General features: G+C 32.4%; 4 protein-coding genes across 4 annotated transcripts in view; 3 read left to right on the top strand and 1 right to left on the bottom strand.

Moving 5' to 3' along the window:
• LOC125841370 (heat shock factor protein HSF8-like) overlaps positions 1-24,378 on the top strand; it is a 267,031-nt gene that overhangs the window by 29,044 nt on the left and 213,609 nt on the right. The gene's annotated exons all lie outside the window — the stretch shown is intronic.
• Positions 2,795-8,111, top strand: LOC125841377 (binding partner of ACD11 1-like). The gene is made up of 5 exons (XM_049520492.1): positions 2,795-3,024; positions 4,901-5,004; positions 5,098-5,173; positions 7,244-7,327; positions 7,406-8,111. Exons 1-5 carry the CDS (start codon positions 3,019-3,021, stop codon positions 7,979-7,981), a joined length of 846 nt encoding a protein of 281 aa, XP_049376449.1. The 5' UTR covers positions 2,795-3,018; the 3' UTR covers positions 7,982-8,111.
• LOC125841380 (uncharacterized) lies at positions 15,049-16,333 on the bottom strand. Its single transcript, XM_049520495.1, has 3 exons — positions 15,897-16,333; positions 15,778-15,822; positions 15,049-15,571 (listed from the first exon to the last, which is right to left on the bottom strand). The coding sequence occupies exons 1-3, from the start codon at positions 16,210-16,212 to the stop codon at positions 15,429-15,431; spliced, it is 504 nt and encodes a 167-aa protein (XP_049376452.1). The 5' UTR covers positions 16,213-16,333; the 3' UTR covers positions 15,049-15,428.
• LOC125841379 (uncharacterized) lies at positions 19,363-23,063 on the top strand. The gene is made up of 2 exons (XM_049520494.1): positions 19,363-19,669; positions 22,294-23,063. The coding sequence occupies exons 1-2, from the start codon at positions 19,539-19,541 to the stop codon at positions 22,757-22,759; spliced, it is 597 nt and encodes a 198-aa protein (XP_049376451.1). The 5' UTR covers positions 19,363-19,538; the 3' UTR covers positions 22,760-23,063.

The raw sequence follows: 24,378 nt of genomic DNA, 5'->3' as shown, positions 1-24,378 counted from the left end.
ATTTGGGATATAATGAGAAGATTTGGTAAATGATAAAATACAAAAAAGTAAGATTGAGATGATTCAGACATATAAAGAGGAGATGAGAAATTGACTATGGATGATTTCAAGAGGGATAAAGGTAAACTGAAGAGGTATTAGAAAGAGATGATTAAACATGATACGACATATTTTTTGTTTGTTTAGAATTTAGATAAGAGGTCGTGGAGGAAACAAAGAAGATTATCAGGTTAGGTAGTAGTGTATTGTTTTGATATTCATCCTTACTAATAGTTTAATATTGTATTTGTAGTATTTTGTCCTTCCATTTTTATAACTTCGATCTTCGATCTTCGAGCTTCGATTATTGTATTAACTTGTTGTAGTTATTGTTCTGTTACAATCTGTTATTTTTATTATGATATTTGTTTTTTCTTGTGCTTTCATTATTTCTCCTTATGTACTACTTTAAAATGTTTTATCATCTATCAAAAAAAATATTTATTTATACCTTTGAGAAAAGATTAATATTTGCGTATACTTAAAATCCGTAAACAAAAATACTTTGTAAAACTACACTAATACTATTGTTGTTTTGTTACCTCCCCTCCACATAAATAATTTTATTCATTAAGGCATAGATTAAGAAAAAATCTTCTTAAGAATTGTTCATCTTTAATTTAGAAGGCTAGCTTCAAATTGACTCTAGTTAAAATATTGGAGTACACAAATAGTGTTGAATATAGATAGCATCATACGAAGCTACATTATCCAAGGACAATAAACAATACTTAAAGAGTCTATCAGAAAGACAAAATAGGAAGCTACTGCTACTACAATAGAAGCTCTTTTTTTTTGTTTGGAATTGGAATTATTAAAAATTTAAAAAGGTTCATGATGCTCCTAGAAAGCTCACTCTCAACTTAGGATGGAAAGTATCTTTTGCTATAAGACATGTGAGAGTATGAATATATATTGATCTATACAGATTCAATGGTATATTCAACAATATGATCACTCGAATAATTCTCGATTAGTTGAAGAGTTCAAAACTTTACTAAAAAAATATATTCTTTCAACATATAATTACTATCTTTTGAATAGTAAATAAATTGAAGACTTCAAATATTTTTCTTTGTCTTAGCTCTCTCTTTCACTACTCTACCCTCAAAATGCAAATACAATATAATATTTGTCAACTTCTCATCTTTTTCTCTCCTCTTCACAACACAAGAAAGAAAAGAGTTTTTGGCCAAAACATACTTAAGTGGTACCTCAAACTTAAATTACTATCTTTAAAATATGTTTTTTGATAGAAAATATCATCTAAGTATTTGAAAGTTAACAGTTTTCATCCTTCTGCTAGATATATTGTCTAAAAACTAAGGGATCCTACAAAAACATGTGCAGTTCACGTTACTATCAACAAAAGTTTTCTGGCATAATTTCATTACTTGTTATAAAAAGCTTATGAAAAAAAGAATATTATAATTTTTGGATACCAATACTTTCTGAAACAAAAAATGTTAGGAAGGTATGAGAATACATAATCTACTCCTTTTCTCATTAAAAACAATAAAGTTGGAGCTTAATTATCTTCACCTTTTTCAAAGTCAAATTATAGTTAGATCAATAATTTTTTGAGGTAATATGATATTGAGGTGATCAAATTTTGATTGTGTCTCGCATTTGAGTTTCATTCTCCATTAGTGGAAGTCTCCAACAAACACCGCTTCTAGCAGATTCAATTGAGAAGGAACATATTTCAATTGATAATTTTTTTAAATATTAAATCACATGAAAAATAAATTTAAAAATTTGTCAAATTAAAAGATTTTGCAAAATGCTAAACTCAATTATCGAAAAAGTTCACGATAATATTTTTGGTGTATCTTAGAATAATAAATATGAATCGGTAACTTGATTTTTATGGAATCTGATAAATTTTAACCAAAGGATTGAAATTGTTAACTTTTAAATATTTAGAGGATGTTTTATGTCAAAAAAATATTTTAAAGATGTAGTTTAAGATTGAGATATAATTTAAAGATGATTTTGGCTGGAAACTTGAAAGAAAACATTTACATAAATGTAGTTATTAATTCATCTAGTAAATGAGGTTGTAGTGGATATGAGGTAGATCATGCAGTGATTACAATATTTAAGCTTTAGTGCGGTAATAAGTGATAAAATATGGCTTAATTACATAACTTACACCAAGAAATGGTGTCCACTTTTACCACTCACTCATGCAAATTAACATTATCATTTTAATATTAAATACATTTTGCTCCAACAAAAAATATATAAATCTCTTGTTTTTAATTTTCCTTAGATGGGAATTTTATCAATATTAAAAAAAGCAGCTTGTACTTTGTACATGTATTCGTTTTAAAAATATTTTAAGTGTGTCAAAATGTGGAAATAAGAGAAAATAGTCATGCCCCTCAATCTATTATCAAATTCTTAACTATACATTTATATTTCACGAAGTCCTATTACCCTTGAATTGTTTTAAAAGAAAATTGTTTTAAGTTTTTTTATTATTAATTTAACTTACTTTTTATAAACATTTTAAATCACGAAAAAACTTGATTGAACCTCATAATGTTAACCCCACCAATAAATTGGGATGGAGGGTTGTTCCTATTTTACGTTGTTTTTGTTAAAAATAGATAGTTTAAAATAGTTTTTATTTAAGAAATTAAAATATAATTCGTTTTTATTAAATTATAAATATGGAAAAAAATATTAATGTGATGTAGAAGAGAAGTAGTATTAAATAAAGAGACTAGTCAAATTGTCTTCTACTTTATTAGTTACATAAGAGCATTCAGTCGTGGCGTCAATGTTGAACAAGTTCACCCGTCACCACCGTCAACGCCGTTAATTCTCGCCGGCTCTCCATTCTCTAAACTCCGTCAACCCTCAATTCTTCCCCATCTCCAAAATCCTCATAAATCCTCTCTTCTCTCTACTCCATTGCATTTCATTCTCTTCAACATCTGATTTTTTCCGATCTCTCATCGAACTGCTGCGATGTCGGTGAGTAGAAGCTACATTTTGAGTATTCCACTTGTGATTTTGTTTTTCAAGTTTTGAACGGAATTTTCTGCTGTATTCATCTGATTTGACAGCTTTGAATGTTGCTTCTATTGATTGCCTTTGTTGAAGTTCAGCTACGATTTTTTCTGTCTTCTTAAATCTTCGAGCTCTGAGATTGAGATGTTTTAAAGTGTCTAATTACATCAATTATAAGCTACATTTTGAGCATTACAGTTGCGATTTTGTTTTTTAAGTTTTTAACTGAATTTTCTGCTGTATATTCATCTGATTTGATAGTTTTGGATGTTGCTTCTGTTGATTGCGTTTGTTGAAGTTCAGCTACGACTATCTTTGAGCTCTGAGATTGAGATGTTTTGAAGTATCTAATTACTTCAATTATAAGCTAATATAGCTTTTTAGGTATCTTTGAACTATTTATGTTGGTCGTATATTGTTATTGATTCACTTGAAATCTTCAAAGTTGAAGCGATCAAAAGGAGTATAAGCGACATTGTTGGCAAATTTGCTGAGATAGGTATAGAAGTATTGAAAAGTTGACTAGTTAAAAAAAAAATCCTGGAAAATGTTAGTCTTATGCTTTATTCATCTGAACAAATATTGTGTACTATCGGAGTTCTGGCTTATAGACATATTCTGCATTTGATTAATATAGTAATCATATCATCAGTTGACTAAGTATGAATCTCAAACTAGTTGGAGTCGACTAGATCCTCTACATTTAGTCAACTCTATTTGGGGCTGTATCATTCATGTACTTCAGTACTTGTATATAAAAAAAATTCTGATGGCCAGCCAGCTTAAAAATAATTGTAATTTGATGAATCCTCTATTTTGTGGATTATGCAAATCAATAATTCTTGCACAAACAATTTGAACTTTTACAAAAACAAATTGTTTGGGTTATGATTATAGTGACGTGCATATTCTGGCTCAAACTGTAATAATTTGATTACTATTTCTAGGCCAGATCACTTTTTTATTTTTTATTTTTATACGAGGAACATTATATTCATATATACATATGTGTGTTAGGAAGGAGAGGTTGGAGGGGATAAGAGTGGTCAACTCAGATTTGAGTTACCGTAGTATAATACTAGCTTTGCTACTTCCATGTTAGTTTCCTAAATTGTGCCGTCAATTATGTGAAATTTTGTGCTTAAGGAGACCAAAGAAGTTAGACCAACATCTTCATATGCAATGTTAAGTCACTGGTGGATGTACGACATCTTTCAGGCCAAGGGCATTTTCATACATGAGATATCAAATAAAAGTTGATTTGATAATCTTAATTGCAATTTCAAGACGTTCTTGTAAAATGACTCGTTCAGAAAAATTACTTTTGCTCTTGGTGTGAAAGAGTATTATAATAACTACTAAGCTTTGGTCCCAAATAAGTCGTGGTCGTCCAATTTAAAACGAAGATATGAGAGTATAAACTATAACTAAATTACATTTCTAACAATGTCAAGCAGCAAAAATCGAAAAAATACATGTTGAATAGGAGCAGTGGAGTTGGGCGAGTATGTTAATTAGTTTACGGAAAGGGATCAAAATAAACGGGTGTAACTTCTCATTGAATCAGAATCAATCAACCTAATGCTCAAACATTGGTGATAAGTTTCAAGTCAAGTACCTCTCTTATCATATCTTATTCCTAATAGTCCCAAAACTTCATTTTAAATTACTATTACACATCTTTGCATGATCGTTTGGCTTAACATGTTGCAATTTCTATTTTGTTTTAAAGGATGACAAATGTTGTCCAAATATGTCTTATTGTGAATTATGTATATAACTGAAATGTTGAAAATGAAACTGTCTTCCCAAGCTCTTGACAGTGTGCTTTCCTGAGCAGGTGAAAACTGTTAAAGTTAGCAATGTCTCCTTAGGGGCATCAGAGCGTGATATCAAGGAATTCTTTTCTTTCTCTGGTGATATTGAATATGTTGAGATGCAAAGGTTACCTCTTGAGGTTGTTTACCATTATCTTTGAGCGAATTCGTTTGGTTTGTCATTAACACCAATTTTTTAATTTTTTTTCTTACTTTGTAGTGATACTGAACGAAGTCAAATAGCATATGTTACATTCAATGATTCTCAGGGAGCTGACACTGCAGTTCTTCTTTCGGTTATCATCTTTCTCCCCATCAGTCAAATTTTACAATTTGTTTCCCTTACTCTTTGCATTATGCTTATCTGTGGCTGGGACATCAAGCTGATAATCTGAAATCTGAAGATTAACCATTGCAACAATGTTTCCTCTTATGTGCATTTATATGATTATTTTCTTCATTAATGTCCTGGCGAATTACTATTTGTCATTTGAGCGTGAGACTGATATGGTATTTTTCACTGCTAGAACAGTTATTTTCTAGTAACGAACCTCCATTATGGTCCCATGCCTTCTTTGTCTCGTTAATATGCTGTTTGCTGGCAACTTTCTTTACCATGTATATATATATATATATATAATATATATATTTTTTTTAATTTTTTTAATTTTTAATTTTATTTTATGTTGACTGTATAAAGATATGAAGTAATGACTTAAGCTAATCGACGATGCAATTGCTAGACAAATTTTTTTTATCTGAGGCCATTGTATGTATTCATTTAGTTAGTTCTTTATTTTTGTCATTTAAAATTTTTACGCTAATTTAAATTTTTGAAATTTGTGCTACTACATAGCCTGGCATCAGGGATGTCGCTTTCGGTTTTCATCTGCAGAAGTCCAGGTTCTCACTTAAATGCTTATCTAAGCATGAGAGTTTGATTGATAGGGCAGACGATTTTACTGCAGGTTCCCCTTTGAAAAACTCTAGGAGTAAGTTTGGCTAACTCACCATATTAGTGTTCCCAAGATAACTTATCATATAAATGTTATTGGAGAAAGGGGAAAATAAACTTTCTTAGGGCTGTTGGAATCGTGTGTAGTTCTGTTTAAATAGTTTTGATGTAAGGGAGGGAGGTGCAAGGCTGAGACAGTAGTTTTATAAGGAAGATCACAGATGGTGTTCAATTGTAGTAATTCTTGATTTATGTTGATTATGGAAGAATCTCATTTTAGGTTCTATAAACACAAACTTAAATCTTCTCTTAATGTCAATTGCTCATACGCTTAATGTTATGCTATCTCGCCATCAAAAACTGTTGAGTTTGGTGATCTGCACAAAATTGTCAGATACTTCCAAAACTTTGTTTAGGTATGTGTAAAAGTTTCTCTATCCTTTTTCGTTCTAGGGAAGATGTTAGAGTGTTCAATGGAATGTTAATACGAGCTAGCACTTGGTAAATAGACTGAACACTGAGCTAGAGGTTTAACTTCAGGTCAGCATAGAGTCCATGGGGGTGTGAAGGTTTAAATGAAAGGCCATTCATGTTGTTCTCTTTCTCTTCCTAGGTATCTAGGATCACAGGGTATTCAATGCATCAATGCAACCTTTGGCTTCTGTCTTTTTCTTAAAAAAATAATAAAATTGGTTTCTGGGTCATCCGGGGTAAACTAAACTATTCAGCTAGATACCTGCTGCTGCATCCTCCTGCCATGGCGGGTACCAGGTATCTTTGCATACCATGCCTTAGGCAGATTGAAAGAAATCAGTCAACTTTTTTTTCCCTTGCTGGGAATCGAACACTGTCTCTCGTAATTTTTTTCCAGCTTCCTTGACCATTAGGCCACAGATTTGGGTGAGAGCTTTAGCAGTTTCCCTAAAATGATGATATAAACTCTTTTAAGTTATGATTTTATATTATTATGATGCAAGTGAGGTATTAATTATGCCAAAAGCACTGTACTGTATTTCAGAACAGTGTCATGTATCCTCAATGCTGGCCTCTACCCTGTAACATTTGAAGGTTATATGTTGAAAAGTCATCTTAAAATGGGTCTCAACAGTTATGATGTAATTCTTATGCAAACAAGTGTATTCTTCAGACTGGTTGATTTCATTTTCTTTCGAATCTTTTCCTGCAAATTCTTTTGTAAGGGCTCAAAAATTCTGATACATCGTGAACTCTGCTGGAAGCAAGTAAGTGAGTCAATGGCAAGACTTGTGAAATAAATTTGTAGTTTTTCTCATTTTATTCCTAATGGCTATATCATTTTTCCCTTTCAATGTGTAGATTGTGGTAGGCCTTGAGTATTTACAAATATAGAAAAATGAAAGAGTTCTCAATAATATGATTGTATTTATTTCAGGGTGCAACAATAGTTGATATGTCTGTTACGGTGACTTTGGATCCAGTTTACCAGCTTCCTCCTACTGCTTTTACAGCATCAGTGGTAAAAAGAAAAAAATATGCATACATGTCCTTTGAACATGAAAAAACACTTTTCTTATATGATATTTGTGATCTGCAGCCAACGGGAAAGAAAAGTGCTGGTAATTCAGAATCTGCTTTTCAGAAAGCAGAAGACGTTGTTAGCAGCATGCTCGCAAAAGGTTATATCTTAGGTAAAGATGCTGTGGGCAAAGCAAAGTCTTTTGATGAGAAACACCAGTTGACTTCAACTGCAACTGCTAAAGTGGCCTCTCTCGACAAAAAAATTGGTCTCACTGAGAAGATAAGCATTGGTACTTCCATTGTTAATGACAAAGTTCGAGAAGTGGATCAGAAACTCCAAGTTTCTGATAAAGCAAAATCAGCATTTTCTGCAGCTGAGCAGAAAGTTAGTACCACTGGATCGGCCATTATGAAAAACCGGTATGTTCTCACCGGGACCACATGGGTAGCAGGCGCTTTTAGTAAAGTTGCTAAGGCAGCAGGGGAAGTAGGCCAGATGACAAAAGAGAAAGTCGGAATGACAGAGGATGAGCAAAGACAGAAAATGGTTACTGATTTTGCACAGGTTCATTTATCCGAGTCTCCGATAGCTTCCGAGTTCACAGAGCATCAGCCAGCCAAGCCTGCACCAGCACAAGGTTTAGTCCTTTGAGTTGAAGGCCCTTGTAAGTATCTTTGAGAACTTCCACCTCGTGCTACATTTCATTTTGCAATCCACTGGTTTATAAAGAAATGGCAAACAGTATGTCCAATACACCAATTTATAGATGACTTATTTTGTATTTGTGCTTTTTACTGCTACAGAATTTGATTGAAATGAATATCAAATCAATGATATTTCCAAGTAGATAAATTCGTAAGCTTGTGTTATGCCTTGACAAACATACACGTGCTCCCACCCTTTTGCACTTGTAGGTTCTTCATTTTTCTTGTTAGTTGCATGAGACATCCCTCTTGACTTCAGTAAATTTCCATAGATTGTATTGAAGGATATTTCTGGAGAGTAAGTGACCTAACATGCGAATTGTGTTTTACATCGAGTGAGGCGGTTGCTGGGCACCTTTTTTTTACTGGCATTGCAGAATTCCCTTTTGGTATTTTTTAGCATTTTTTTCAGTTCTTTGGGTGTGAATGCAGAGTATTTATCAATGTAAAGGGTATTCTGTATTGGCCAAATTTGAAGCAGGGGCACACTCTTATTAGTGTGTGTAGTTCTTTAACATTGTAGTATAGGAAAATCAGATGGAATTTAGTCATGTATGCCTCAATCCATCTATGCTGGGGAATGCCCAATTATTCCAGGTATTTAACATTTATGTTGCAGTCTACACTACAAACATCTGAATCGGGTTTTGCTTGAAACCTTTAGATCGAAGTCCTCAAGACGTTCTTCATATGAGTACATACAACCTGGTTTAATATTCAGTGTTAAGGATGTGCTTTTGCCTCCTTTTAAATCTTCGATCAGACTATCAAGAATTCTTTGTTCAACAAGGTTATAATAGCTTCAAGTTTGTCTATTTTTTTAATTGCCAGGAATTCAGATAGATTTGTTTATCAAATTAAATATTTCGAAATTCTATGTCAATCACCATGCCCACTTGTTGAGCAAACGTTGCTCAAGGATTTGATCACTACCATTTTCTCCTCTCGTCTATTTGATACTCTTAGTTCTACTGCACAACTTAGGAATGACATGAACTTCACTTGAAAAGCCTTTGGTTTGGGTGGTAGTTATGTTGAACCTTGATCTCAACTCTTAGTCACTATGGAAGTAAAGGGGACAAGTCAAGTCACAAATAGTAACCCTTGCATATACTTGATTAGGTTTTCTACCTTCTTCCTTTTGATTCTGGTCTCCAAGATATAAATTCATGGGAGAACGCCTTAAGGGCTTAGTTCAACTAATAAAGGTGGAGGGAATTGTGGCTTAGGTCGAGTTCTTCATCATGTGAACTAAGCGGGGTATTTAAGTGGAGAAGGGCAGAGGGATAGACCCTTTATCTCCGAATTTCTAAGGCTGCTGTTAGTCCTAAGGGGCCAATTGGTGAGTTATGCAAGTAAATATATGATGTATATCTTGCATAAAATGATACATAATCTCTCATAATTTATACATGTATTAGTTATTAGTTATGTGGAAGAGAAAAACATGAACCAAATAACGTATTAGCGATGTTATGTTTTATGGTGAAAAAAACCCAACCAATCATTGTACAACGTAGGCTAGATTTTATGTGGAGATCTTTTGTTCTCACCTTGGTAACTAAACAATGCATAAAGTTATGTTAATTTTAATACATGAATAATTCATCTCTAATCAGTAACCAAACGACCCCAAAGTTTTGGCTCAGACGGATTTGTCAGTTGAAAAAAAAGAAGAAAAAAATTCATGGAAGAATCCTCAGCATATGCAGTTATGCACATTGAGTGATATTTTAGAAAACTAGAAGTGCTCCGTCCCTGGTGTGCCAACTTATTGGATACATGAAACTTGAAAGTATCATTTAATACTTGGTACCCCTAGTGTAAGTAAATTAAGTTGGGCAATCCAAAAGTCAAACTTCTTTGTTTTGACGGTGTATTTTACGACAATACCATCTTTAAATTTTTGAAAAATAATCTACATATTTAGAAATTACATAAAAATTACTATTAATTCATAAGAATTAGCAATTTAAAATGTTTAATGTTAAGGCATACAAATAAATCATGATAAAAGATTTTCAGATTTTACTCTTGAAATTAAATTTAAATTTGTATCGTATAAATTGAGACAAAGAAAAAAGAGCAACTTTCACATATAGCAAACATAAAAATCATATTTGTATGTTATATCTATAGTTTGTATAATTGCTCTGCTATGGAACTTTTGATTTGTATAATTCGCTACAAATATCTAGTTTTATACAAATTGTTCAGTTTTGTATAAATTCATTTATACATTGTAATTTGTATAATAAGATCTATATTTATATAATTATAAGTGTATAGGACGAAAATATATGTATTTGTATTTGTATATACACTTTTCTCTCACTTTATACAAACACAAACACATTTTATATCGAAATGTATAAAATGACTAATTGTATACCGAAAATGGTTAATTGTATATCGAATCTGATGACAAAAAAAGGGAATGTTTGCTACGAATTACAATTAAAATAAACTATGACTATAACATTTAATTTGAATTAATAATTTGTTATTTCATGCAATTTTTTCAAGAAAGAATAAATTAGCGAAATTGTGATAATTTAATTGGTTAGCTATTTGAATTTTTAGCTAGCATTTGGAGTTTTAGTGTAGTCTAGTAATTGTAGGTCTACATTGTGCTACTTAAAGTATAGGTAATTGAGTGTTGACCAATCAAAACAATTCCTCTTTATCTATCTTTTCCTTATATTTTTTCCTATTATATTTCCACCACCCATCGTTACTCGAAAATAATTTAAAGATAAACAAGAAAAAGTTTAGCGAAAAAAAAAAAAGCAGCTCGAAAGTGACATGTTTGTGACTTAAAAGTTAAAACACAAGAATCCTTCCACAAGTAAAAGAAACAGTTTCTCCATTCATAGGATGCTTATCTGATAGCAAACCCTTTTTAGCTTTGACAAAAAAATCAGTAGGGCCAGAAATTGCATACAAAAAAATAATAATAGGTCGTGTCCTTAAAATGAACTCGTGATAATGGACCCCTCTCACTTTCTTTTTTTAAATGGAGGATACCGAAAACACCTCTAACTATTAACAATTTTAAAAATATTTTTTTATTTGATTAACTAAATTTAAATACACCCATGATCTTGCTACATGAGTGAAATAAACTCTTAAATTCTTGTCAAGTTTAGGGTGTTTTCAACACTTCTCTTGGTTTTTCAGTTTTTATTAAGAGTCTCATACTCCTACAAGTTTTTGAGACCACTTGCTATTGTCATTTGGCAGATCAGGAGTGTATTTAAGTTCAGTTAGTCAAATAAATGTATGTTTTTAAGGTTGTCAATGGTTCGGAGACGAAACTAACAATTTACATTAAGTTCAAAAATATTTTTAATTCTTTATTCTTTTAAATTCAACGTCCGGCACCCACTTTGACTTCAGATTAATTCAAATTTGTGTTGTGCCGTGATATCTAAAGTAAAGTAATTTTTATTAAAGACGATTTTATATTAAAAAAACCTCAACATAAAATTGATGAATGATTACTTAATATTAATAGCGGACCTCTTATCGGTTATTCCTACTGCAGCAAGTCTGCAACCCCTTAATTAAGATAAGGTAAATGGTTAGGGACAAGGACATAATTAACCAACCTACCACGATTATCTAGCTATTTTTTTTTTTAATGATTGATGATGATGAAAAAAAAAGTTGGATAGCGTAGCAGTTGGTTCAGTTTTATATATAATACAAAGAAGTGCTACATCATTAATTCAATTATTAGAACTACAGCCAATACCATTTGACACCTTGGAAATTAAGTTTTGAGTTCTATATAATCTTATCCTATTCCACTCAACTTTCCACATAATATGTCATAATATCAACTGGTGGCGCAGGGTCAGTGACGAACCTCACTCGTAATTTATGAATTCACGTGAATTTAATAAGCTCAATACATTAATAGCCTCTCAATTCAAATAGTGTTTTTCAATTATCCAAATTAATAAACATATTACCTCCTTTGATTATACATATTAACTTTACTAAATCGTAGAACTTCATGACTGTTGGAATTGAGGATGATGCTAATTTATGATAACCTTGCATGGTCAATTATTTGCTCTGGGACTTGAGGTGGCTTAACTTTCTTTTTTCACTATTTACGGGTCTTTATAATTGTATCTAAGTTTTTTTTTTTTCAATTGTCTCAAAGTTGCTACAGTGAAATATGAGTGTCCACCAACAAGAGATCAACAAGTCCAGTAAGACAAATCTAATCAACTTCCAAATCTCACTTTACAAATCCACATTGAATGTTGTCCATTTCATGCTTTACTTCAGTTTATAAGTGTCCTTTTCCCTATTTGTTCAAACATTCTATCATGGCTCAAATGGTGGGCATAACGAAATTCAATCAAACTTTAATGCTCACTCAAATTTTAACATTTGTCACAAATTCTAGAGTGTACTTTTATCGATGGACATCTTATATTAAAGTAGGGAGAGCCAAAATATATAATTGGGATTATGAGGTGATCAACTTTTTATGCTATTTTCCCTTCAAATTACCACTCAATATAACTGCACCGTCTTTAATACAATTCAGGCAAAATCACGTCTCAAAAGCTAACTATTAAGGTGAGAGTCCATGACTATATAAGTCTCACATTGCCTTCCTATTAAATCGATATGAAGACTGACATACGTCTCACATTTGCTTCCTATTAAATCAACGTGACATAGGAGTTAACAAAATTTTACCCCATCAAGTTTTCTTGCGTTGCTCCATTTGGAGTTTGCCTTGTCTAACCCTACCCCATTTCCATCCCTAACTCCTCTCTCTAACACTAGAAAATGGAACTTTCTCAGACCAATTTTCACTGTATCCAAATTGCTGAAAAGTGAATAGTAGCAAAACTCAGCTTTAAGAAAAAAGGTACTATTATCACCAAAGTTTATTAGTGGGGTCCCCAGTCTCCCATATCCTTTTTGTCTGGAGGGGCCCTAAAAAGAAAATATCAAAACTATCCAAAAAAATCATCACTGAATTAAAGACAGCTAGCTAGGTTTGTTTTGGTAGTGACATAAATAATTCAATAACACAAATGCTTCGTCCCATCCAAATGGCTTGTTAGAATTTTGCAACCTCAATGGGACCAACAATGAGGAAGAGAGAATACTTGTGTAACCCACCGACTATTTTGTGATATACTTTTCTCATGCTACCTTTTGTTAGTGTCTAATATTTTACATAGCTCTATACTATTAAAAACTTCGTCAAACAAAAATACTACTCTCTCTATCATAATTCATTAAAATTTATGATTTGAAATTTTTTTGGTGAGATTTTGGGCATGTTGAAGTGTGTGATCATCTCATCTAAAAGATTAAGCCGTTAGAAAGAGCACATTTTTATTAGTTAGTGATATTCTCAATATCATTTTATTAAGATAAATAGAAAGTTTTAAGTTAATTCATGACTAGAGAAAAAAATATAATATCACATAAATGAAGATAGAGAAAATAATAACGATACTAGAATTTTACTTGGAGTACATAGTAGAGTCTAGCAACCTACATTATCGAACGCCAACATTCCAACTAGATAGTAGATAGACTATAGAATATTTAATTTTACTGCTTATTGTTACTAAAATAATATGAAGGATCGCATTTAATTTTATGAAAATATTTAGTTACTAAAGTCATTCCTTAGACCAAACATCTCAGGTTGATTCTTCAATCACCTAATATGTCTGCAAAAGTAAAATAAAAAATAGGGGAAAGTTACCAAACATAGACGAATTCAAATGACACGGTCAGATATTGGAAAATGGAAATGGACAACCACCCAATACGATATGGACAATGAAATGTTATGGAAGAATTGCAGAAGAAGATTCTTCCAACACGTTGAGGAAAAGGTTTATAAGGGGTTACAGGGACTTTACTCCGCCAATCCAAAATAGTTAAGCTCCAATACACTTATCAGACAATAAGAAAAAAAAAAGTTTATCTAGCCACAAAAAAAAAGATGGAAGTTTATAGTGGGAAAGGATAAGTGTACTTTTTTTGTTTTCGGTTTCATATTGTTTTAGAGCTAGATTAGTTTAGATTTATCAAAAAAATTATTTTGAAAATAAACATATATGAATCCACCAATTGAATTTATGAATTTTGGAGTAGGACAACTAGTTTTAAAATGAATAATATATAGATATTTAAGTAAAAATATTAATATAAATATAAATATAAAATTTAATTCAAATTATTAAATTATACCGAATTTTCAAGTTAAAAATATCTTGATAAAAAAAAAACAAAGTGTTCTATACACAAGAAAAGCAAAAGAAAAAGTATACTAAGCTATTACCAATGGATGTAGTGCAGTGAACATAGATGTTTTAGGTTCGAACTCTAAATATGAAAAAATCTTTAATAGTGAGTGTACCCAATGAATGGATTCCTACCCAATCAAATTTAAAATAGTCAAATTTAAATATGAATATCGAACACCGAATAAAAAATAACGCAGAGTAGCACATAGGGAAGATGAACTTGTGGGTGAGAAAGTAAAGAATACCAAAAGAGAATCGATTAATTAATTAGGGGAGAAGGCAATAGGGCATTTAGCATATGAATATATAAGTCTTGCCCAGCTGGAAATTCCAAACGAAACACGAGGCATCTGTAACGGTCCCAAAATTTCCAGCTGTTTTCCACAATCACTCTGCATTCATATTTCTATCGTACTCACTTCTGCCTCACCTTTTGGCTTTTGCCCTCTTCCCTATCCCAATATCTATAACTATTCCGGACTTAAATTCACAATTTTAGAATTAAAAATTTCGAGCAAAATTTCTAATAAAAAGTTATTTTCGTCCCTACTAATCCATTGTATTTCTAGTAGTATAAACCGGTATCAGTAATCATTGATTCTGTTTAAATTCCTTAAGATTGATCAAATCTTTTACTTTACAGTTTTGATTGACCAAATAAATCAACTTAAACATACGATAAATGGCTAATACTGAAGAAAAAAAAAACTGTCGGTACAAAAGATCTTTTGTTATAACTTATAACTCTATACGAACACAAATTTTGATATTTTCCTTTCTAGTTTCCAGCTCCAGCTCAGGAATTTCCATTTACGTATCCAAAACTTGGAAGTGAATATTTTGTTTTTTGGTACATCATATAAAAAGTAAATATTTACAGAGTACTGCACCGGTTAATTAAATTCTGTTCAAAACAGCCAAAATTACTAGTATAAGAAATTCACATGCACACAGGCGTGGTAATAAAGAAACGGTAAAATTGGCAAGGAACGAGTTACGCACGTGAGAGAGGCTCCGCCGACGGTGAATTCGCCATGAATAGGTGGTTGAGTAATATAGGGAGAATAAAGAAGAGTGAAAAGCACAAACAGCTGCTTAAAAATCGGCGAGTTTCCGGTGGCGCCGATGTTTTGCATCCTGTCTATTAATCTCTTGCAAGTTCCTTGTGCTTCGAATCGCTAAAACTGGGGGATTTTCAATTTCTAATACTCTGTGCAACTCGTCAATATTAGCTGATTCTGCATACTCAGAGCAAAAAGGAGAAGAGAAGTCATTAGAGCAAACAAAATACGGACAAGGCATCTGAGAAGTATGTGAAACACATTGAGAGCCGATTTTTTTTTATTGAATTGATGAATACTTGAGTATAATGGAAGTATGGAACTAAATCTGAAAATATAAATTGAAAAAATCAATTGCGAAACAGAATGTGCATTATACATACCTATACGCTTGGTGAAGCCTTCAAATCCTTGAAATTGAGCTAAATCTGAAACAAAAACATGAAAAATCAGGAAACGAGTTCGTTTTTTCTCTGAATCACGAGATTAAAATGTAGTGTACCTTTATCAGACGGACTGTGAGAGAAGAGATAGAGGATGAAGAAGCAGAGAAATGTGAGAACAGGAATGAGGTGAATGTACTTCTCAGCTCTAGACAATGACTTGTTAAGTGCCTTGATTGACTTGCGTACTTGTTCTTCTCCTTCATCGTAGTTGTTAGAGAATGATGACGACGGAGAGGCTTGGTCCTTCGTCATTATCTTCTGAGACTCTGCCGCCGTCACGACGGCGGATTCGTCCCTGCTGCCGCCGACGATGACGACTCCATGTGCGAGGTGTAACTTCGATCCCGATGAACCGAGTGATTGTCTATGCATGTTGGCCGGATTCTGGAGATTCGAGAATGAGAGAGAAACGGCGATTGAGAAAGAGTAAGCGGAGAGAGTGTTTGGCAGCTGTTGAGGTTATTTACTAGCTGGGGATTTATTAGCAAATAATAATGCTATTAAATTTGAGAGTACAAAAATAAAATAATTATAGTAATAAATTGCATTAAACACCCGTAACTCTCACCGTTGAGGTGGAAAGATACCTTCCTTATTACAAAGACACTTTAGCCCCCAATATTTATGAAATCCTACACATAACCTCCTAAATTTATCCACCTATTCCACTTATCCACTTAAACTCAATCTCTAGCCATTTGATTACTTTATATTTATTGCAAGGAAAAAGGGTCAAATATGCCCCTAAACTATTCGAAAAGGTTTAAATATACCCCCATTTTAAATAAATTACCCGACCCATTTTCAACAAAATTTTTTTGGTAAATCCCGAAAATGAGTAATTGACTAATAAAAAATAGGAAAAAAATATGAAAAAAAATATAAAGTTAACGCAAAAAATTCACAAATAAATATAGTAACCTTAAATTCAACAAATTTTTTCGATAAATTTCGAAAATGAATAATATTTTTCATATTTTTTATTAATCAATTACTAATTTTCGGAATTTATCAAAAAATAATAAAAAATTTTAAAAATTGTTGAAATTGTTGAATTTAAGGTTACTATATTTATTTGTGAATTTTTGGCGTTAATTTATATTTTTTTTCATATTTTTATTAGTCAATTACTCATTTTCAGGATTTATCAATTTTATTTTGTTGAAAACGGGTCGGGTAGTTTATTTAAAAGGGGGTATATCTAGACTTTTTTGAATAGTTTAGGGATATATTTGACACTTTTCCCTTTAATATAAATGTCACGTGGTAATGTAAAAATGACGTAACAATTCCATTTAGCATTTAGCGCCCATAAGGGCATATCTGGACGAAAAGCTGGACGGCGAGGGCACGAGTGAGCCAAACTTTAAATATAGGTATATCTAGACCTTTTCGAATAGTTTAGGGACATATTTGACCCTTTTCCCTTATTGAAATTGTGTCGCTCAGTAATAATTAGTAAGGGGATTTATTAGCAAATAATGCCATTAAATTTGAGAATACAATTGTGCCAAAAACAAAATAATATACTTTCTTCCTTTCATTTCATTTGACATTTTTTTCTTTTTCATTTTAAAAAAAAGAATATTATTTTATTGTTATTAGTAATAATTTAACTTTAAAATTTTCTATTTATTCTTAATTAAATGAATTACAACAACACAAATATCTAAAATTATTCTAGACAACAAATTGTAAAAGTCTTTATTTTTTTTCTTAAATATCATGTCAAGTCAAAAAATATCACATAAAATAAGATGGAGGGATTAATAATTTGCACTAAACACCCGTAACTCTAACAACACAGTTGGAAAGATGTCTTCCGTATTGCAAGGACACTTTAGTCCCCGATATTTATGAAAAGCCTACATATTAATTTGTCTAATACGTCGTTTTAAGTTAATTTATTTAATATTTTTTCCTTTTTTAGTTTATAAAAAAATATCTTTTTATATTTAATAATAATTTAATTATCAATACCGTAAATTTAATATCTCTATACAAGTCTTTAAGAAGAGAGATCACATAAGAAAATTTATTCTAAAATCTGCAATCTCTTGAAATAACAAGCATTTGTAGTGCACTTTACTAGCTTATAAGTCGGCGAAATAAGAGGAATTACTTTTCGGAAAGATGTTTTTATACCCCACCTAGTAGGTGCCATATTCATTTTAGGGTCGGATAGTTTCAATTGGTCATATAAAATGTTTTTTAAAAGAATTTCATATACTCCTTCTGTTAAACAATATTTGTCCGTATTGACTTTGCACACTTTTTAAGAAACGATTAATAGAAATATAATTTTATTATATTACCCTTTGAATTATTAACAGGTCAAAATGTAAGATTAATTGCATGGACTTTTTAACCATTAGCTATGGGAATCCAATAACACGATCAAAATTCAATTTTGATGTCAAATTCAAGAACGAAAAAGTACTAAAATTGCTTTTCAATTAATTTGTTCATAAAATTGCTCTTACAGTATCAAGTAATTGACCGGGCTTTGAACGAGAAGAACCATTTTCTTGCTTAAAGTGGAAGCTAAAGCTATTTAAAAAGAATTAAAATGGGCAAGTGAACTTTGCTTTCTTACACTTTTTAAATAAAAGTTTGTTAAGGTGGTCAACTTTTTGTATGTGTTTATAAACTGACGCTTTGCCTTATATTGCTTTTAGAATTGGAACAATATGAAAATTGAAGATTACTTTCAATTAGCGGTGACAAATGAAAGAATTCAGTTAAATTTGAAAGAATTACTATTGTGTCAACATAAAATGAATGATAATCTAATCTGTCCATATAAAATGATACAAAGCACATGAAAGATGGTGGAAACCTCTCTTCTTTTTCTTCTCCTCTTTGATTTTATACCCAAATTCTCAGTATGCCTCATATTGAACAATGGATATATACAATATTGTATCAATCATATTCTAAAAAAGTATACACCACATGATAAATGTATAATAAAGACAAAATACACTTGATTATATTGATACAAATCTATAATCAATTGCAGATACACTCAAATTTATCAATACAAACTGAATACACATGGAACAAATACACTTGATATAATTATATTCATTTATACACTTGATACAAAGTGAACACACAAGGGACATATACACTTGATACAATTATATTTGTCTTTCAATAGTTATACAACTCGATACAATTGTATTCATCGATACAAATCAAATGTTTTCACGATACAACTTGAAACAATGCATACAACACGTATTCATCCTCTCTCTTGCCTCTATCCTTCCTCTCCCAATCTTGTTTGCTTCTCTTCTCCTTCTAACATGTAGCTATGAATCATAGTTAAGTAAACTATAACTATTGACCTCTAATCAAGTCTAATCTAGTCATTTTTGAAAAAAGTTATTCTAAGTTAAATGGGCCGTCCAACGAAATTTTCTCGAGCGGAAATAATAGTTGGGTCAAATTCAGTCTACCGTAGCCCAAAATGGGCCCAAATGTAGAGAAACAAGGCAGAAAGCTGACAGAAGGGGAAATTGCGGGTACTTTCTGGCGGCTATCCAGAAAGGGACGATTTCAACTTGCCTTGTTGAAAACGAAAACGAAAACGAAAACGCCATATATTCTCATAAAACTTGAAGAAGAAAAAAAGAAAAATTTCTTTCCTGAAGAAGAGACTGATAGAGGAAGAAGAAAGTTCTAGAAAGAAAATGGTTCTATGGGAGATCACATTAGGAACGGCGTATTTTTTGGGTCTGAAGCGAACTTACAGGCTGTTCTTGAGGATTCAGCGTAAGCTTATTAGTCCAAAGTATCCCAGGCTTCGCGATTTCGCTCAAAGGTATTTTGTTATTTGAATTGGATCTGATTTTGATCTCTAATGATACTTTTTTTTTTGTGAATATTAGGTTTAGTTTTTCTTAGCTTATATAATGTATCAATCCGTTGACTGGAAATAGAGACAAACAATTTGATTCAATATGATATTGATTCGACAATGTATACACTCAATTTCAGGGCAAGTCTGAGAGAGAGGAAAGTGAAAAATTAGTAACTGGAGAAACAGCTTCATAATTAATCATACAATAAGCAATAGCACTTGAGTGTTTGCGGCGGTTGCCATTGTCATTGTCCTCATGCTTTTAGGTAAATGAGGGGAATGGAGAGCAAGAGGCTCAAGAGAGGTTACTGTGGGACATTAATATACATGGTCTCTGTATTTTATCTAATGACTGAATAACTAGGCTAATAGAAAGGAGAAAGGAGAGATAGGAGGAGGGTAGAAAGACAATGGGAGAGAGGATAAGAACGAGAAAAGAGGCAAGGGTAGAAGACAAAGTTGAATTTGAGGCAATATCTTTGCTATCAGGAATGGGAGAACCACAAGAGAAATAGAGTGTGGGACAGTGGGAGACATTGGAAGAGTAATAATAGGATAAAACTAATTGGGAGGTATTAGGATAAAACTGATTGAGAGAGTAATGTGTCAGAAAATGAAACGACAAAAGCGATCATCTAATGTTACTACTCTCGGCTTTCTATGGTGTGACAGTGCGACACTAAATAATAGACAGGAGGTGAAAATAAGTTTAAGATGATATTTGGAAAAAAGAGAGAAGCTTAGGATGAATTATCAGCGTATTTGGCAGACATCCAATTTCAGGGCCCAGTTTGAATGCATATGCAGTTTCATGTTCTAGTATTTGGCATAGTTTCTATAGGACTCGGTGATAAATTTGTCACTTCTTCCCAATGCAAATGGAAAAGTTGTCCTTGGAGGAGTCCGTCAAGAGGAGAACTTCCATAGGTGTCTAAGCTGGAAATGTGATCTTGGTGATTTTCTTATAGTTATATCTTCATCAACTTTTTATTGTTATTTTAGCTCAGCGTAATGGTTCTTGATTATAGTACCATATGCTTCTTTCTCCTAAATGACCTTTTTTGACATGATACCCTTCCCATGTATCTTTCTGCTTTTAGTCATTCTCAGTGACAATGGTTGCTGTTCTCTCAAATAAAATGGCAAACGTTTGCTATTCCGGCTTTGACAATTTGATGTTGCTCTTATTTGTTTGAATATTGTTGATATGGATTTTCAGATCCATTGTTCTGTTCCCAACTATTGAACAGAGATCTCTTAGATTGGATATTACTTCTTTTTGTGTTTAAAATGAATTCTCTTCTAGTAAGTGGTAATGGTGGATTTAATGTCCCATTTCTCAGTTTTATCTCTCGGACTCCCCGACATTTGACAATCTTGTTGGAATAAGATTGTTACAGGTACATCTCTTTTCTTTTGTTCCTTGAATTTTGTGAACGTTAAATTTTCTATAAGCAATGGGACTGGAATATATGCTTGTCTTATATCTCAAGAACAGTTGCTTGTTAAATACTTTTAGAGCTGATGATGCATGTAGGTGGTGAGTTGAGCACTTTTCAGTTTAACATGCAAAACTGGGCCTATATTTCCTGGATTTGTGTAGGCACGTTAGGTCATACATTACATCATTTATGTGTTTTGATGTGTTGGATTTGCCAATGCCTTTATGTTCAAGATGCAAGGATATGGATAGAGATGCTGATTGCATGTCTGAGAACACCAATAAGCACGAAATTTAAAGTAAATATATAAATGATAAAGAGTGGATTCTTTTACTGTTTAAGGAAAATGAGGATAATAAAATTAGAAGAGAAGACTTTCAATATTTCTCTTCATCAAAATCTATGAGTTAGTTGACTGTCCTGAGTTGGTAGTAGATGTCAAAATATCTCAACTGATATGACCAAACTAACCACATCTTCACCACATTGTTCATGTTATGCCATGTTGAAATAGTATACTGTTCAAACAATGATTCTGAGTAATATATAAGCGTAATTTCTCTTGTTCACGCCTGAACAACTGTTGATATGAGGAGGAAGAAGAGGCTGGATATAGCATTGAGGCCGGCAGGATGAGTTGAGAGTGAATATTCTTTATGACAACAATCAGTAATATAGGTCCCGGAAGTAAATATTATATGTGTTGATACAAGGAAGTATATCCATGACATGAATTCTGGCAAATTTGATTAGGTATTTGATGTGAAGCGGGTACGCATTCAAGTTTATCATGAATATGAATCTGTGCTGAGCTTTATATGATCCATGGTATAGTTAGTACGTAATTCCTCAATTTTCTTGTTACGGTAGTGAGATCAGATTGTGGAAGTGTTTACTGTCTAATGTTTACTGGTCCTCTTTCGACACACAGTAGTTTCACATTCTCTCAGCCTTTTTTATTCTTCATATTTGAGATGTACTGTTGATTGGAAAATATTCAAGGTTGTCAATATTGCCAGATTAGCCTAAGGATGGTTATTCCCTGTTATTGGATGCTTGTTCATGATCTTTTCTGTCCAATATTGATTGCTTTGTTCCTTCATCCTTGTATTATTGTTTTTCAAATATTTCTTACTTTTCCAGGCGAACACGAGCTGCATTTGACATGGCACTGACCGTTCATCGCAAGGTACAGGAAAGAGATATTGAAGCTGGTCGGAACCTTGGTAATTGGATCCTTCGATGGCTTGACAAAATGAAGCCATCTGCTAATATTCGAGGCTCAGATAACAATGCGATTACCAGTGCAACTAAGCAGCTTAGGAACTCATCTCACTCTGCCAAGCCTGAAGCTTTCCAGAAATATGGTACTGGCAAGGACAAGGAATCCAGCAGCAGGCATCTATTTACCTCAGCTAGAAACACATGGCAGAAAGCGTACCCAACCATTTCCATGATGATGAAACCAAGAAGCCCAGCTGGAACAAATATCCAATACAGGCAGTTCAACACTGTTTTGCCTACTAGTTTCAAACGCATGAATCACGTGAAACATGGTTTTGAGGGAGTGATCCGACCGGACATTTTGCAGTGGATTCAACGAAGCTAATCCATTAACTACTTTGTTGCTGCTTTTTGGCTTTTTCACTAGAGGACCTGAACGTCTGGAGAAGATGCATATCCGGCACAAATAAAAGCTAGTTATCAGTGCCGTCATGGAAAAGAATGGTTTCAAATTTTAGTCTGTGTTTTCTGTTTTCTTTTGGCTGAACCTAGTACATGTCAGTCAATATTGTACATTCGTTTCAGATTCTGCCCTGTGTGTGCCTCAACCAACCTTGATTGTTGTGTTGTTTATACTCTGTTGTAGCCTCTAATGCAATAACAAATAGTATCTAAGTTATTTTTTTGTTTGCTACTTATACAAGATATATGTATGCAAAACGTGTGTTCAATGTTGATAAATTAGTTTATAATATAAAGAGATATGAAAGAGGGAGACAATAGGGATCTTCACTTCTCAAATGGTCATTTGATAATCTTTTGAGCTAAATTGAATTAAATTAACTTAATATTTTGAAATTTAAATTCAAAAAATATATAAAAAGTATTATTAAGTTATAATTATTCTCATAGTTATATAGTGGAAAAAAAGACGGAATGACCTGAGAGACCCTTATACTTGACTCGATTTGTAAGTTGGATCCCTGTACTTACGACTTTGCCAACTGAACCCTTAAATTCATTTAAATATAATATTTTAGACCCCTTTCTCATCCAATGGGTGTGCGTGTAGTACACTCATTTTACACATGAAATAACACGTCATTTTTTAATGACATATCATTATTATTATTATTATTTTTCTAATCACACATCAGAAATTAAATATTTAAAAATAAATAATATTAAAAAAAATACATTTTTTCTCTCTCTCTCACTGTACGTACTCATTTCACCTCCTTCCCACCTTCTATCATTTTCATCCCAAAAATAAAAACCATCATTTTCATCTTTTTTCATAGTTCACACTAAAAAATTTCTCAATCACAAAATGTGATAGATTATAATTAATTCTTGCACATGTTTTAGGGTTTTATTTATTTTGATTTGATAAAAAGAGATATCAAGAAAACTTCAAATTGAAAAAAATATGTTTATATGTAAGTTCAAGTAATAGATCTTAAAGAATTAAGTTTATAAAAATGGTGAATGGTATATTTTTTTGCAATTTTTTAAAAATTTTTTTATTGGATGATTTTATAGTGATAATGTGTATGTCAAAGAAGAAGAAAAGAAGAGGAGTAGGGGCGGGGGAGAATGGGGGGTGGATGGGGGCTGAGGTTGAAGATGAAGAAGAGAAAAAGGGTGGGGTGGGGTGGGGCAGAAGAAGAAGAGAGAAGGGGTGGGGGTGGGACGAGGTGGGGTGGAGTGAAGAAGAAGGAGTTTTCAGTATTTTAAAACAAATAATTATTTATTATTGTTTTGCTTATAATTTTGACAATTTTAAAATAACAATATTGTATTCACTTGCTTCAAAATGTGTGTGATCACTTATTTGCCAAATTCAGCCATTTTTTAGTGTCACATAAGCTCGGTCAATGATTAAAGGGATTTTAAAAATAGAGTTTCATCGAATTTAAGGGTCCATTTGGCAAATTGATGAGTAGAAGGGTTCAACTGACAAACGATGCCAAGTACAGGGGCCTCTTAGGTCATTCCGCCGAA

This window comes from Solanum stenotomum, chromosome 10 (assembly GCF_019186545.1).
Source record: "Solanum stenotomum isolate F172 chromosome 10, ASM1918654v1, whole genome shotgun sequence".
In the NCBI taxonomy this organism is placed as follows: Eukaryota; Viridiplantae; Streptophyta; class Magnoliopsida; order Solanales; family Solanaceae; genus Solanum; species Solanum stenotomum.
Note: the sequence above shows the minus strand (reverse complement) of the source record. Positions and strands in the feature narration are given on the sequence as shown.